At 38.2% G+C, this 18,145-nt stretch overlaps 1 protein-coding gene across 3 annotated transcripts in view; it reads right to left on the reverse strand.

The window, feature by feature from the left end:
• Positions 1–11,438: 11,438 nt before the first annotated feature.
• The window catches only part of Far1 (fatty acyl-CoA reductase 1), a 62,311-nt gene continuing 55,604 nt past the window's right edge, over positions 11,439–18,145 (reverse strand). For all 3 annotated transcript variants that reach the window (XM_021263833.2, XM_004851462.4, XM_004851461.4), the window contains exons 11-12: positions 15,533–15,660; positions 11,439–14,164 (exon numbers count right to left, since the gene is read on the reverse strand). In XM_021263833.2, coding sequence (XP_021119492.1) covers positions 14,002–14,164; positions 15,533–15,660 — 291 coding nt within the window. In that variant the 3' untranslated portion in view covers positions 11,439–14,001. The remainder of the gene's footprint in view (positions 14,165–15,532; positions 15,661–18,145) is intronic.

Below are 18,145 nucleotides of genomic sequence, written 5' to 3' on the forward strand. Positions count from 1 at the left end.
CCAGGCAGAAGAAACAGCTTCAGCAAAAGTGCAGAGGCATCAGCTTAGTGTGTGAGGCAAAGAGGGAGAGGGGAGAACTGAGGAGCCAGATGAAGATAGCTTTATGGACCATACTGAGGAGATCATATTTTAAGGCAATGGGGCAGCCAATGAGTGTCTAGCAGAGGGAGATGATCAGCGTGCTTTAGAAACACTGTTCTGGTCACATAGAATGAATCTGAGGAGTGCCAGAGAAGAGGAAGAAGATCTACTAGGGAGGCTGTTGGACGACTGGGGTGAGAGATTATGAGGACCACCAGAGCCAAATAGTAGAGGAGAAGGGTAGGGGAGAGATTGAAGCAATTTCAGAAGTACAAGGGGCAAGGATGACTCCTAGGTTGCTGGCTTGGGCAACCACATGTACTGAGACTATTGACTAAGACAAATAACATAGAAGAGAAAGTTGGAAGGTGGGAGGTTCCTCTTTGAGGGTGTTTATGATCCATCTTTGGGGGATGACAGGCCGACTGTAGAAGTATGGATGTGAAGCTCAAGGGAGACACAGGAGCTGAGAATATGGACTAGGGAATCACCCGAGGGGCCTCATGCTTGTAGGTGGGATGGTGCTAGAGTGCATCTAAAGTTTAAGAGAAAAGAATGCTGAAGGCAGAGCTTTATGGGACATGGGCCTGAACAAGCAGGCAAACACTAAAGGTAACAAAGAAAACTGGAAAAAGTACAGGGTACACTCAAGTTAGGGAAAGCCAAAGGAGGGGAGAGACTTCAGAATGCATGGCCAACAGACCCAGATGAGGCAGAGGAGTCAAGTAAGATGACAGCTTATGGAAAAGTTTCCATCCAACATGACTAGTAGAGTGCAATGTGAAGTGGCGGGAGCGTGGTAATGAAGTGAAAGACAGAAAAGGCAAACGACTCTTTTCAAGTTTGGAGGTGAGAGTAAAAAGGTGTTAGCATGAGAAGGAACCAGTGGAAGGCGTATGCTGGAGCAGGCTGCCAGGCTGAGGGGAGGGAAGCAGTAGGCAGGAGGGGTTGGAAGGAACAATTAGTAGGTAGATGTCCTGGAGCGGTCAAGGGGAGAAGGGCACTGAGCACAGGGGTCACCCTGACCTTGAGTGGGCAGAGCAGCCCTGCAGAACTGGGCTCTACTTTGGCTTCCTGTTCCGGTAGCCTCGGTGCAAAAGAATTTGCCCCAGCAGAAAACACACACACACACACACACACGCACACACGCACACACGCACGCACACACACACACACACACACACACACACACACACACACGGCCAGAGTTCATATGTGAATCTTCTGTTTTCTCCAAAAGGCAAATGTCTTGGGAAAGCTGACTATACAGCAGCTGTTGCCATATACTCAGCAAGTGCCAGTGCTTTGATGGAAGGTCTATAACTGCCCATAAATAATATATTACTAAAGGGATTTCCACAGACCTCCTCTGGCTGCCTTCTGGTTGACTTCCTGAGGCCACTATCAGGCAATCCTTGTTGGCAGGATAGTCACATGGGACCAGACCTTCCAAAGGCCATTCTTTCAATAGTTGCCTGGATCTACTGTCATAAAAAGGCAGCAATAGCAACTGTTCCAGAAATAGGAGGTATTTCTGAAGCAGGCAGAGAAAGTATTTTGGGGGTGAAGAGTAGAAACTGTAGTTGTCAGATTTGCCCCCAAAACAGCAGAGGCCTGGGAAACAAGGGTGGTAGATTGAGGCAAATCCAGGCCTTCTCTGTTACCACGAGGCCCAGTCTTTGTTCCCTTTTAGTAGCTGGAGCTCTCCACTGTGGGTCACAGTCTGCCAAATGGGTGTTTCACAGGCAGGTGCCCTTTTCTGGACTAATCTTCCTCTTTCTCATTCACTGTGACCTTCGTGGCTTGAATATCCTGATGACAAAGTCCCTTATCAAGCCTTTAATCCAGCATCTTCCAAGGTATGGAAGAACGTAAGAAACCACCAAGCAAGCCCAGCTGAAGAACATGCAGAAATAGCAGCCCTACATCCCAGGAGGAAGTGGATCCTCAAATGCCCTCAAAACCCAGCTCATTCTGTGCAAAAAGACCTGAGTCTTTGGACCAACAGGACTCCCACAGAGCCCAAGGTCTGGCTCTCTTGTGCCTACCCAACACATCCTGAGCCAGGCCTCTTCCAGGTAATTATCTGCCCAACCCTGTCCATGCCCTTGTGGCTAGTACTTTCTCCCATTGCCTGACTTCTCAGTCTCCCAGTTGTCTGACCCTGGCTTTGCACTCAGAAGCTGTAGTAACAACCAATTAGCTGAGACCTTCATGCTGTGGGTCTGATCACCTGCCTGTCACAATGAGAGCTATGTTCCCAGTGATCTCTCCCACACTGAATAAGTTCTTTGAGGACATAGAAGGCGGTGGAGCCACTATCATCTCCCCAGCACCCGATACAAGAAGAAATGGACAGGCGGATGGCTACAACCACATGCTGGAGTCTGCCAGATGACCCCAGCCCACCATCATCCCATTGAGGCACGCACCCTAATTACTACCTGGTATTTCAGAAGATAGGTCCAGTTGGTTCTAGTTTTGATATAGGAGTGTCAGTCAGGTTAGAAAGGTCAGCAAGAGGCAGTTACAGCAACTGTAACTGCCTTACAGTTGCATTTCCTTTGGTGGCATAGATGGAGATGTGTTACCACACTGCTCGTGGAAGACCTGCTGCACCCAGAGAGGGTGGTTGGCTGACAGCCTTAACTGTCAACTCCTTTGGGGGTCTGCCTCAGCTGTAGCAGAGTTGCCATGTCCCAAGTTGTGCTGAATCAGGTTAAGTCCTCATCTGGTGCCTGAGTGAGGCGGTGTATCAGGGTTTGGTCATTTCAGTTCAGTGCAAGGTATGTAACAGGCAATACTGATGCCTGGGCTTCCAGCTGGGAACTAAGGCTTTATAGGTTTGCAACATCATTTTGATGTCTTCTTCTACCCAATTTGGCTTCTACCTGCTTCTTTCCACAAGTGTTATTTAAAGCAAAGATAGTAATATATTGTGATTTTACATAATATTTTCAAAATAACAGTAGCACAAAGAATAGGAGGAAGATATATGGAAATATATTTTTGTAAGACTTCTGTTAAGTGGTGTAACATTAATTCAAGGTTGACTGTGTTAAAATGTTAGAAAACTAAATTTAGTAGTGTATATAAAAGATGATATGCCTTGGCTACATTGGGTTTAATCTTAGGAATTTGAGGTTGTTTTAGCATCTGGTGGCATTCACCGGGTCCACAGATTAAAGGAGACAAAACAAGTAATCATGATGTTTGTTTTATCCTACAACTGTCTTTTCCAGTCTGACAAACTAACAGTGAAAACCTGTTTAATATCAGGCCACTTAGAGGTGCAGAAGTGTGACCAAAAAATGGCAGAGGCATAGCATACATTGGCATACTTGTTTTCTGCAGCCACGACAGACATCATTAAACGACTTCATGGCATTCTTTTCTGCTGAGCCCCTTTTGGACTCACATTTAATACAGATACCAGTTTTCAGCTGATTTGCAATAATAGCTCAGATAAAATTTGGTTGTGATATCTGATGTGGACTGGGTGAATGATGAGGTGGAATTGATTTTCATCAGAACTATGAGAGCCATAATTCAGAAGATGAAGCTATCAAATAATTACTATTATGAGACTATTAAAAATAATAACAATAACAACAAAAACAATATATCAATACTAGCAATTGCCTAAATCCAGGTTTCTTACAGTTAAGAAAACTTAACTGTAACCTGAGTTTTTTGGGTTTTGCTGTTGGAAACATTCCTGACAGACTCGAGACCTACACTGAAACATTGAAGATGGAAGAGGGCAGACAGAACTTTGCAAGTAGAGGGACACCATGATCACCGCGAGAGGACACAACTTTGGCAGAACAAGAAGTGCTAGAGGCAAGAGTGGGGAGAACGTGAAGGGTGTGAAGCTATTGTCCAGATCATGAGCCTTAGGAATTGTTACGGATTTGCTCCTAGGGGGCTGAACAAACAAGGGCCACTTTGAGGTTGTAAGGGAGCTAATGGGATCAGGCTTGTGATTTAGAAAGCTGATTCTAGCTGCTGAAAAGAGCACACTTTGAAGAGGAAGCAGACTACAGACATGAAGACCAGTTAGTATTATCATAAACATCTTCTGGGCCACAGAGTTGTAGCAGCAAAGACAGAAGGAAGCTTACACATCCTCAGTATGAAGGAAAGAGAATGGAAAACATTTGGTGACCGATGAAAAATTTAACCGAGAAGAGGGAGCATGGAAGAATGATTATTAAGTTTCTAGCTCACCTGGTTAGATGATGGGGTCTTTACTAGCGGAACACAGAAGCCTAGGGGAGAGGTGTACAAATACGAGAGAATGTCCATTTTGGGTAGTCTCTTCCAGAGCTACGGTGATCTCAGGGAATGGATGAAGGGCATCACGACAGTGCTAGAACTTTCATCCTGGGGAGAAAAGCAGGTTTTGCAGGCAAAGATAATTTGCCTTCTGAATATTGGTGAGCTCAACAATGGTGGACTCAGAAATCTGGTGACAGCCATGAAAAGGCAGGACTGATTCTCACATACTGATGATAAAGCCCACAGTAGGCACTAGCAAGGAAAGTATCAACAAACTGGAAGAGAAAAAGGCAGGGTTTTTTGTTGTTGTTGTTTTGTTTTTAGTAGTCAGTAGGCTTTATTTCACCACAATCACGGTCCAACACTGCCCAAAGGTGTATGAGGAACTGTATGGCTGTATCTGAGGCTAGGCAGGAAACAACGTCCTAGGAAGGGACAACCTACAAACCTGAGCAAGGTTACGGCACCAAAAAAGGGTGCAACTACAACAATGGCGAGAGCTGTAGGGTAAGGGAGGAAGCAATTACTGGAACTATGAGCCATGCATAGGTGACAGAGAAGTACTGCCATTTGGAAGGCAGCCACTGTAACCCAGAGCCCAGAAGTGATTTCAGAAATAAATATCTGAGTCTGCTCTCTGGTCCTCCACTCCAGCCAATGACTCATTGGCTGAACCTGGTTGGGAGCCAGAGGGCAAAGGATCTCCAATGTGTTATTCACAAAGGTCAGCTTGTTGTGGCCACATGAAGTATGAAGAGAGAGGACGGGGTCTGGAGGCACAAAGAGAGAACACTCACCATAGACAGGCAAGAAGGGGATAGGCTGGGGACCTACAAAGTGAGGAATGAATCAGAAACTCAACCGGAATTACTAGGAAGTTCTAGCCAAGAGAAGAAAGGTAAAAGGGTAACCAGATCGTGTGAACGTATTGGTTTGAATTGCAAAGAGGGGAGGAGGGAGTAATTTGAGCCTAGACAACTCCGGCAACTTGACTGGAAACACTGTCCATTCTCCTTTTAAAATGAGAAAGCTGCGTGGAATACAAGCAGCAGCAAGCCCCAAATCCAGAACTAAGAACTTGTGACTTCATACTTCCTACGCACATGCACTCTGCAATTTCAGGTTGTAAATAGAAATGTTTTTGATGATTTTTGATTCTAAGGAAGCAACCTAGTTCAAATTGGAACACACACACACCCCGGCCAAATGTCTGTGTAGGTGGGATGCTTTTTCCTCCATTCAGTTAACTTTGTTTTGGGAATGTAAAGCTTTTATTAATTATAAGGCACTGGTTGTCCTAGTGTCTTTTCTTCAGTATTGAGGACTGCAGGGCTAGCGGGATGTGAAATACTGTAAGGAATCAAGTTGTATAATTAGAAAAAACTGAGTTTTACAGTTCAGATTCCTTGCTTTTAGACACAACCAAGAGGAGGGAAATTCCCAAAATGTTCTTGGAACAGAAATGGGTCCCAGGTCACATGCTATAAATCAGTCAACCTCAGAAGGGAAGACAGACTGCTTCGCAAGTCAGCTGACTACAGCTGGAAATGGAAAGGTGTGGCTGACAAGAAAATCCACGATGGGTGATTTGGAAAGTGGCCATCTTTCATCAATCTCTCTCCCTTTCGGTAAGAAGTCTGTCCTCCGGCGGGGAAATTTCTAAAGATCTTCACTCTCGCAGTGGGAAAGAGCTGTTGGTTTCAGAAAAGCACTGTGGGGAAGGGTACGCGAAGTGATACTAACACTGGAAGGAAACTACTTTTTGAAAATAATAATTTAAAACTACTTTGAAATATGTTCCACACATTTTTTATTCATTGTAAAACTTAACCCTTACAACCATTCCCCAGCTGGGCATTTCAGATGTGGACGTTGAGGCTGAGTTAAATGTCCCGCTCAGGACCACACAGTTGGTAAGCAGCTATCACAGGGCAAACTAATGCCTTTCCCACTCCACCACTGTGATTCTCTGGAAGAGTTTTGTTATTTTTAAATTTTGAAAGTGACTAGGTACTTTTTTTCTGCAGTAATCATGGAACATAATGTTAGAGATACAGATATGGCTTAGTCATTTACAAAAACAACAGGACGTTTGTACTGAAACCGCGGTGGTATTTGCTGAAAAATGCTTAAGAACTGCAACTTTGCATATTGCTGTCATCTGCTTTTTTAAATTTGGAAAAACAAAATGATGGAATTGTCTCCCCAAGAGCAGCAAAGACCTTTCCTGAAAAGGTTTGGGTTGTTCTTGAACTCCCTGAGAGCATCAAATCACCCACAAATCTTGTTATAAATACACATGCCTGGTGTTTCCATTTTCTGGGATAATAGACCCTTTGACAGGGCCCAGACTCCTGAGATGATACTGCTGCTTAGAGCAGGGAAAGTCAAACCTGGATTATCACAATCACTGGGAGAGAATTTTTAAAATTCACTTCCCTGGGGCTAACTTATTAGAAACTCTGGAGTCAGTCTGGAGAACGTCTACATTTAAAGTTACCCTGGAGCCAGGTGTGGTGGGTGGCACATACCTGAAATCCTAGCAGCACAGGGGAAGCTGAGGCAGGAGAATTTTGAGTTCACCCTGGGCTACAGAGCAAGACCCTGTCTCAAAAACAGAAATAAAAAAACCAAAAGAAACAAAAACAAAAAAGCTACCCTGGTAATTTTGGTCAATGGTTGCTACAGGACCCTGGTCTGAAATGAACTCTGGGTGAGTTGTAGGCTGCAAAGCCATCTGCATCATTTAGGGAGATGGCATTTTTATGTTTTTGATTTTGGGGGGGGGGTTGGTACCAGGGATCGAACTTGGGAACTTGCGCTTGCAAGGCAGGTGCTGGGACCACTGACCTAAATCCCCAGCCCCATAGCTGGCATTTTTAGATGGAGCTTTATTATAATCAGATTCAACTAAGCTCTACTGTGAAGAATGTGAGCTGTAAGAAGAGTAAGTACATGTGTGTCCTATTTATTTCACTTAAGAGGGCCTTGATATGCATCCATTTAGCTATAAATGACTCTAGTTTCTCATTCTTTATGGCTGAGTAGTACTCCATTTTATTAAAAAAACCCACATCTTTATCCAGTTTCCAGTTGATGGGCACTTGGGCTGCTTCCAAGCTTTAGCTATTACAAACTGTGCTGCTATGAACATGGGCACACATATATCGCCGTGGTAGGATTCTTTTAATTCTTTGGGGAAGATCCCCAGCAGGGGGATAGCTGGGTCAAATGGGACCTCTAGCCCTAGTTCTTTGAGGTATCTCCATATGGATTTCCACAGTGGTTGCACCAGTCTGCACTCCCACCAACAATGGAGAAGGGCTCCTTTCTCTCCACACCCCCGCCAGCATGTTATTGGTTCTTGATAGCAGCCATTCTTTCTGGAGTGAGGTGGAATCTGTGTTGTTTTCATCTGCATCTCTCGAATGACAAGTGATGTTGAACATTTTTTCATATATTTGTTTGCTGCTTTTACTTTGTCTGAGAAATGTGTTCATGTGTAAATACCGAATAGTTTCTCTAGTGTGAGAAACTGATAGTGTAAACAAGGGTTAAAATGATTAAAATGAATAATTGATAATTTGAAATAGGAAAAAACGTCCAAAGACAAAGGAGTGAAGGGAGGGGAAGGGGAAAGGAAAAGAGGGAAAGGAAAAACTATGAGAAAAGAAAAAACAAAATGGAAATGAAATCTATGTAAATAGGGAAGTGCGGAGGGGGTGAAAGGTGCACAGGTAATGGGGAAAAAAATAAGAACCAAGATATATCATGTACAGGTACAAACACCCAATGATAAATGTAAATGAATTGTATACCTAAAATGTACCAATAAAAGAAAAAAAAAAAAAGCAAATTTGACAAGTCTTTCCTACTTTACACTGATATCTTGTCTCTTTGCACAACTTTCATTTGCTGAGTTATCTGGTAAACAAATTAAAGAATCCATATTTATACATGGGACTGTGCAAACCTGAAATCAGGCTGGAAAATGAGCAATGGATCCTACATCCATAGTATTAACTTAGTGTTTTGGTACTATGCCTGCCACGCAAGACATCCACATATGCAGGATCACATTTTTAGTTTCAAGTGGTACTTTCCTGAGCTTCTCCCCAAACTCCAGGGATGCACACTAGTTGGACCCTATTTGGGGGTCCTGAGGATTGATTCTATAGGCCAGGGATTCTCCTACTTTATGTGCATCAGAATCCTGTTAAAACAGATGGTTGGGTCCTACCTCAGTTTCTGACTCAGTAGGTCTGAGGTGGAGTTCAAAATTTGCATTTTTGAGTTCCCATGAGATGTCCACACTGACCCTCCTGGTCTGAAGATCACACTTTCAGAATCATAGAAAAATGAAAACACAAACGTTTAAACACTGGTGTGGTTTGTATTCTCAAAAACTTAGTGACATTATACTAGTTTTTCCTTTCTCTTGAGTTGGTGTCATTTATAAAAGATATGTAGTAGGTCAGTTCATTAAAGCACAAAACTTATTCTTATCTGACTGGGTGTGCTCTGGCTGGGAAAAACTTTTAGTTTTTGATGGCCATTCTCTAACATACAATGAGCTGTGAGAGCATGCAAAGCCCCTCAGTTGTTCCCATGCTATTTCCCCAGTCTCATCTTTCCTTAGCCATCTTATCTTTCCAGTACCATAAAGGATTTCCTCACGATTCACACTTCTCAGCCTCTGCACATACTGTTCCAGTGAGGATGCTTCCGTATGCCACCATTCCTTTGATCAGACATAAAACCACAAGAGGGCCTAGGCCACTGAGCTTACAGTTTGATGATAAACATAACTGTAATATAAAATATTGCACCTAAGCCGTAAGAGGCACTCAGTATTTGTTGAATAGATGAATGCTAAATTTTTCAAATAAAAAATAAGACAGTACTATCAAAGAACTCTGAAAGTCCAGACATATTTGTATTCCTACAGTTACTTAGTTCTAGGACCCTCACATGTGTACCAAAATCTTCACATGTTCTAACCCTTTATATAAAATGTGGTTATTTCCACATAACCTCACACATCAGCCTGTCTACTTCAAATCACCTCTCATTACTCATAACATCTAATACGATGTAAATGATATGTAAATAATCATGCACCACATAACATTTCTGTCAATGATGTACAACAATATATATCTTAGGGCCTAAGTATATAATAAATACCTAGCTTTGTCTAACCATATGCTCATGTTCATACAACATAACTTAAGGACCTATTTTTCCAAACATATTGTTAAATGATGTAAAACTGTAGTTGTATGTATTATTTAGGCACTGATGACAAGGAAAATGTCTTGTGTGTACAGTACAGAAGCAATTTTACTTCATATATTTTCAGGCCACTGTTGGCTGAATCCATGGATACAGATATGGAGGACTACCTAAAGTTAAACAGAACAAGGTTGTGAGCTTTGTAGCTACATCGAGTTCTGCCACTACAAGTGTAATGTAGGGTAAGTTATTAACATCATATGCCTTAGTTACTACACTTACAAAAAAATAAGTCATAGAAGGGCCTGCAACAGAAGGCTGTTGTAGAGCATAAATAAGTTACTACATGTAAGATGTTTACAGCAGTGCCTGGAACACAGTAAGCACTCAAAAAATATTAACTACTGTTTTACAATGTAAAAGGTACAAGGGTAGTTTTGTTCTCAACAAACTAAGAAACAACTGAGAGAAATGACAGGAACCTGAAAAAAAGAAAAGCAAGAATACAAGATATGAAGAAAAAGAAAGCAAGGAATTAAGTATTAAATGTCAAACAATTAAATACTGATGAAATATATAATCTTCCTGGATAACTACATGAAACAGAACTATTTATCTGTATGCTTATGTACAGGTGTTTCCTTTTTTTTTTGGTACCAGGGATCAAACTCGGGTCCTTGCACTTGTGGGGCAGGCGGCGGAACCACTGAGCTAAATCCCAGGCCCCAGGTGTTTCTTTTTTTAAAAGGCAGCTGTATAATACTAGGTTGAGTCATATATTACCCTTATATGTCAAAAACATCAGGGCATTTCTATATGGTCCAACCCAACACTCTCTAGTTTCCCCTTGCTCTAAAGACTTATACAAGAGGGAGAAAGAATTAAGTTTCCTGTTCCACAGAAGATAATAAAGTACTCCTTTGATTTAAAGTCCACAGTAAAGATATTAAATCCATACCACTTTGACTTTTTTAAGTAAATGCATTTTAGTTATCAATTTGCAAAGGAGCATATCAAACAATGTTATTCAAATTTTTCTATAAGGAAAAAAGATAAAAGGAAGAACAGTTTTGCACAACTACACTTAACTGACAAAAATGATTTGTTTAGGAATTTCAGGGGTAGCAGAGATGTGTCCTAACAGGGTACCACCACAATAAAAGACAATCTCATTCTATTACTAGAAAATGCTTCAAGACAAAATTATTAATTTACCTAAGAAAATATTTCATACATCTTCTATCACAGACTATGAGTATAATTAAACTCATTTCTTTTATCAAGTTATGGAGCATACATTCCTTTCTCTCCCCAACGAAGAGAAAGTTCTCAAAGCAGAGCAAGCCAGCGGAGATGCTTTCAAGTCAGGATTAGGAAGAGGACACTTAGAAGACCTTTTATACTGAGCCTTCGCCAGACTAAGAGGGGCCCCCTTTTCCCAAAGGCTCAGTCTATTTTTACTACCAATGAATACTCCTTTATATGCAGTCTGATCAATTATTACAAATGTACCAATAAGTTACAATAAAAGGGCATCATTCATTGTAGAGAAGAGCACCTGGAGCTGAATGACAACCTGGCAGACTCCTGGTTTTTAAAAAAGCAGAAAACCCACCTCGTTCCAGCTAATACATAAAAATACTACTTTAACAGAAAGTTCTTGCTATCTGTATGCTTTTACCAAAATGCTGTGCGCAACCCAGACTTAAATAAAATTAGGGTATAAGAATGAATGAGGCACCTAAAGACGACAGGAGGTTTAAAGACTGCTTCCTGCTATTCTAACCACATTGTTTGGTGGACAAATGTTGTAACATGGAAATACAATAAATACTATAATGGAAATATAGGGATTAATTTATTACTTTTTGGTTTACAAACAAAGGCACCCAATAATGCTTCTATTTACTGCTTATAAAAGAGTATTATTTACATTAAAAAATTTTAAAAATCTGAAATAAGTTCCTAGATACACAAAGGGGAAATGAGATCTTTTCCTTCCCTGCTTCCAAGCTTTATTTACAGACTCAAAGAATAGTCTATGGCGTCCTGAAGTCAAAAACAAAAGAACACAACAACAACAACAAATCCCAACCACAGTGTCTTCTCCTCAGCATCGAGTTTTAGGACGCCTCAGTGTTGCTAGGTAAATTTAAATATGGTCACAACATCACAATTCACAAATGCATACACCAGAGCTAAGAGTGAATGGGGGGCACCCAAATGTTTTAGAATACAGTTTTATTAAATGAATTAAATGAAATAAATTTATTTTATAGGCGGTCCAGTTAAATGAGTTTGTGAAGAAAACAGAACTATAAACATTGTCCAGCAAATGACACAAACACAGTGGATTTCCAAAATTTTTAAATTTGACTTAAATCCAAAATCTAGATGGCATCAATTGTCAATCTATATACTTATTATATTAATTTTAGGACTTAATTTATTCTTTATCTTTCTTTCACAACAGAATTTCAAACACAAAAAATTAATGCAGTGGCCTCAGTACCCCACTAGTTAATATTTCTTTAAATTCTAAGGACAACAGAACAGTTCAGAAAACAAACTCTATGTACTTCACAGGCCTGCATAAGTTGTGCCCCTATTCTTTTGTAAAACACAAGTTGATCTGACTCTAGTTATTTGGCAGGAGTATAAAATCATACAAATTTCAGCACACTATGGAAATGTATTTGGAGATGGGGTGCTCAATGCACATTACACAGGCCACTTAAATCAAAGCCTTCATCATTAATCCCACTTTCACACACTCTCAAGGTCTCTCACACCTCATACAAGGTATGGTCCTAAACCAGAGACTATTTTTAGTATCATTCCAAAGAATATATAGGTATTTACATAAATACTTCTTTTAAAATAATGTTTAAAAGTTTTACGATAGAAAATCTAGCTTCAACATGGAAGCATTTTTCCTTTTCAAGATTATACACCTGCATATAAGGTGATTTCCTTTACATTTAGTTTTTCCAAAACAGCAAAATAAACTTCTTATACATGGCATTTTTACTGACAAAGAAAATTAGAATGAAAAGTTGTATGTAACTTTTTATATTGTGAATTGACCTCTTTTAACATATTCATGATACACTGCTAATGATTTAAATATAGTACAACTCCATTAGAACAGTGGTATGCTGAATGATCTGTTAAACCAAACGTATGTTAAAATAGTAAACTACTATTTATTGAGTTTTAAAGGGAATTATAATGTATCATTAAAATATGCAATTCTCTTGCTATAACTTGTTTCTATAATGCATTTCTTTCTAAAGCTAAAACCACATGCAGAAAAAATAAGTGATATCTTCAAACTCATTCAACAGTTTGCTTCTTCACATGGTATGTAAATAAAGTCCTTTATTTAATTTTATACACATTATGCATATTTTTCTTGAAGGAATTCAACTTTCAGTGTCAAAATTAGTATGTGTTTACACACAAGGATATTTTCTTGATGTTATTACTAGCTGGAAATACATTCTTCCATAATAATGCACTTTCAGATTTCATCTGATTTCAGATTTCATCTGAAAGATAGTACGAGCCTTTTTAAAGTCCTAAAACAATATTTATAAAGGGAAGACAGCACAAAAGTCTCAAGAAATCCTCATTTCAAAACATGAACAGAATGTCACAGGATTTTTATTTGATCAAAATTTGGACAAGAAAGTTTATTCCTACTCTTTTTGATGCTAACATAGTTTTATTGATATAGATTTTCAAACCCATTTAGATCCAATAGGGTCTTTAATATATAGCCTTCTGATTATAAAAGCAACAGATTAAAGAAATATGATATGTACCAGGCATTTAATCAGAAAAAGAAAAGTGAGAACATATTTTTCATGTTTGATACCCCAAATAACTTACAGAAGGAAGTAAAAATAGTTTGGCTATAGTTTTAATAAAACTAAAACCCACTACAACTGATGAAAAAAATCAAACATTTAAGGATCAAGTATCTACCAACTTAGCTAGCATTCTGTCCAAATAAATTCTTTCCACTGCACTGAATATTAGAAGTATATGTTAAGGCATTTTGAATTATTATGTTCCAGAATTGCACAGTTATACTGGTCAATGTTCCTATTTCCCTATTCTTGCCTTTATCCTATCCTTTTCTTTCCATGGATCAAAATGTTAAATCATAGTATTGGTGGCTCTTGTAGACAGATTTGAGCTGGCATACAACATTGTGCTCATTAGGTTTTATGAGCATAAACATTAAAATGTTACATAAAATGTACCATGTTTTACTCTACACATAGATCTAAGATGGTTTAATGTCTTGACAAAAGGTGAGATGACTTAAGTACATTTTACATTTTGTGCATTTAGACCACCAAATGCATAGATGTTCTAACGCGAAATTCTGGGTCTTCAGTATCTCATAGTGCTGGATGCTCTGAAGTATGACAGAAACTTGTAACACAGACTGACCACAAAGTACCAGATGTTTCTTGCCATTTGTGACCTTGCAATAAAAATGCGCCAGATCAGGATCACAAGGATAGTATTGAAACCGTAACGTATGTTCCGCAACCTGAAAAGCAAATTAAGAGACATGCTAGACAATATTTTCTAAAATAAAGTATTTCTGGATGGCAGCTCATTAATACTCAGGTTTAAACTAAATCATAGTTCAAATTCATATTAATCTGAAACATTTAAAAACTAAAGGTTCTAAAATTAGAAAGTTAGCAAAATTCAAACTAACCTGACTATACATAACCTGGTCAGTGGTGCATCAAACAATGCACTACCTCTATTTTAACAAGGAATCCAGCAAAGTGTTTGAGACTGTCTATTTGAATTATAAATTTACTCATTCAATAAATACTGATCACCATTCTTGTGTGCCCAGTAATGGACTAGGCATTAAGAATACTATACATAAAACAGACACACGCCTTGAACTTCCTACTACAGTGGTACCTCGGTTCACAAACTTAATTCTTCCCAAGATTCTGGTCACAAACCAAATTGGACAAGAACCAAATCAAATTTCCTAACCACTGAATTTGATACAGTTCTTGTCCAATTCAGCTTACAACCATAATCATGGAAAGAATTAAGTTCATGAACTGAGGTCTATTCATTATATACATCACGACACAGGCAAAGTACTGTAAATATATCTGACGCCTTTAGTTGTTTGCAACTTATCATACAAGTGAACTTATTATAGCTGGCAGTCACATGATCAAAGCACAACCCACAAGTCCTCATCTAAGAGTAAAACATGGCAATAATGAAATAATGTCACACAATTCGACACCAATATAGGAACAATGCGATAGAAAAAAAAGCTTTGAATAAGGAGTTAAAAGTTAAATATTCTTGTTTGCTTTGCCACTTAATACATATGTGTAGGTAAACACAACATTCTTGTATCTCAGTTTATTCAACAGGTTGAATGATATATTATCAGTAATTTTTAACCCTATTTTTTCTAAATTCAGTATATATTACTTCTTCAAAGAGACAAGATTCTAACTCTAATTTACAAAGATAAAATTCTATGTTGAATAATATTATTACATCTTTTCTCCTCTTTCAAGAATTATTTGACTAAGGCAAAATAAAACAAAACAAAAAATTTGTAAATAAGTAACTTCTAGTTTAAAAGTTTTTTTCTTAGTAATATTTTCACTTTTTCAATAGCAATATGAGAAGATAATAGTGATTTTTTAAACTCAGATTTATCTTAACTTCATGCTAAGGAATATATACATTGATAAAGACAGTAGGCTTGCACGATTTTAAACTAAATCAATACTGCCATAGTTCTAACCCAAAAGTAAGCACTTTTCCTAAATATAACAGATTAATAATACATCAGTTTACCAGAAACATTTGTGTAATATTTCATAAAGAAGACAAGATGTACTCAAACACATGAAAAACTTACTTGTTCAAATGTTTTCTAGCTGCAGGGAGACCAGACATTTCTTCATTCAAAACATATTTCTTAGTTCCCATGCAGTAGTTTTCTATATATTCTGCCCAATGTAATTGTCGTACATCAATATTGAAGGTCTACATGAACAAGAAGAAATTATTAAACTGAGCAATTTTTTAAAAAAACTTGTAAAAAATTCACTTCTTTTAAAGGAAAATCCCAAAAGACAAGCTTATAAAAGGTGTCAATACAATATTAACTACTCTTATTGTTCAAACAGATCTATGTATTCTTTACTTCTTTATTTCTAGTTTCCTGTCTATCTGCCTTCTCCCCTTTCTTCCCGTACATCCAAGAAAAAACATTATGAAAGCTAGCTTATGAGTTTAGATAATAGTTACTAGATAATTTGGTGAAAATAGTAGACAAATCAGAAAATGTATCTTCATGGCAAAATAAGAGGACTATCTACTGCTCAGTGCTCCTTAGGATACAGACAAATGACTGTGATTGTGTGTGCGCATAAACTGTTCACTATACCATCACTCACCTAAAAATATTAAATTTGAGGGAGAAAAATGCTACTATAAATAAATCACTAAAATATGAAAATTAACACTACACTAACATGAAGACTTGCCTTATCAAGGAGATATTACGAGAGGATATATTTATGTGTGTGGAGTTCCACTAGGAGAGAGAAAAGAATGGAACATAAGCAGTATCTAAAACACAATGCCTGGACATTTCCCCAAAATGATGAAATATCAAGCCACACAAAATGAAAACAAGATCAACCATATACACATACATACATAGGTATATGAGAATACATAAGAAAAAGAACATCTCTTGGATTACCTCCGAGAGAACAAGTATTAGACTACCACCTGATTTCTCAACAAAGCAATGGAAGCCAAAAGACTGAGACAATGTTTCCCAAGTGGCTCAAAGGAAATCACTGCTAACACAGATAACATATAATAGTGTATAAAATTACTATATAACATAGCTTACAAAGACGTCTACACCAGTGTAAATATCTTTGAAAATAAAGGTGAAATAAAAATGTTTCCAGAAAAACACAAACTGAAACAATCTGACATCAGCAGAATATCCACAGTAGAGGAAGTACACAACAGAATTTTTTACAACAGAGGAATCAGTCTAGAATGAAGATTGACTCCAGAAAGATGGAAGAAGAAATGAAGAACAGTAAGAGGGTGATTATGCTGGCCAATCATATGCCATCTTAGTATTCTACTATACCAGCACAAAACAGACTAAGACTGGCTATAAAAAATTATAATGCCTGTCAGGCTTAACTTATATACAGTTAAAATATGTACCAACAGTAGCAGACAGGCACTGGTCCTTCATTATCCATGAAAAGTGTTAGTATGAATTATATTAGGCGTGGCTATATTAGAAAAGATACTGTTATCTCAGAGTACCTACCAAAACAATTTTTAAAAAATAAATGCAACTAAGATAGATGGGAAAAACATGAAATTGCAATACAAAAACAAAAAAACACAAAACAAAAATACAACCTAAAAAGGGCAAAAAAGAAAACAATGTGTGATAAATACAAGGCACTAAGAGATTTAAGCCACGGGGCTGGGATTTAGCTCAGTGGCACCATGCCTGCCTTGCAAGTCCAAGGCCCTTAGTTTGATCCCCGGTACCAGAAAACCAAACCAAACCAAACAACAACAACAACAACAACAACAACAACAACAACAAAAACCCCCACAAATTATCAGGAATTATGTTATGGATTAAGTCTTTCAATAAAAGATCAAAAATTACCAGACTGGGGGGGGGAGAGAAAAACAACTAATGCTGCTTACAATAAACACAGCTAAAAGATAAGCTGACAGGCTGCCATAGGATTTAAATACATCGTTTAGATTTTGGCCCAGATATAAAATTAAGGTTATTCTGACAGACAGAATGGTATGAGATGTAATAGGAATTCTAGAAGACAATAAGAGAATGGTGCAGAGGCCATATATGAACAATGTCTGACACCAATCTTCAGATTCAGCAAGCCCAACCAGCACAAAGTATATTTTTTTAATTTTTATTTTTAGTATGTTTCTAGTGCATAATGATTACATTCATTGTGGGGAATTGGTATATTCCATAACATATCTTAATTTTCTTTAGAAATTACAGATACATTTTTAGTAAAAATGCAGACCACCAAACATAGAGGTAAAAGAAGCCAGGAATAATTAATCTTCTATAAAAAAAGAACAAATTATTGTCTTTTCAACAGCAAAAATATAGACAAAACCTAAAAAGAAAGTTATCTCTAATGTGCTGAACTCATGTTATAAAACCTAGGGTCTCAGGGCCGGGGATTTAGCTCAGTGGTTCCGGCGCCTGCCTCGCAAGCGCAAGGTCCCAAGTTCGATCCCTGGTACACAAAGAATAAAAAACAAAACAAAACAAAACAAAACAAAAAAACCTAGGGTCACAATCAAAAGCTGGGAATTAACTACCAACAACCCTGAACTAAACCATATTCTGGTATTTGGATATATACCAGGCGCAAAACAAAAAGATCATAAAGATCTCAGAACAAAGACATCGGTAAATATATAGCTAAGTCTA

Source organism: Heterocephalus glaber, unplaced genomic scaffold, assembly GCF_053883595.1.
Source record: "Heterocephalus glaber isolate CG9 unplaced genomic scaffold, H.glaber_assembly_v1.0 deba00001428, whole genome shotgun sequence".
Classification (NCBI taxonomy): Eukaryota; Metazoa; Chordata; class Mammalia; order Rodentia; family Bathyergidae; genus Heterocephalus; species Heterocephalus glaber.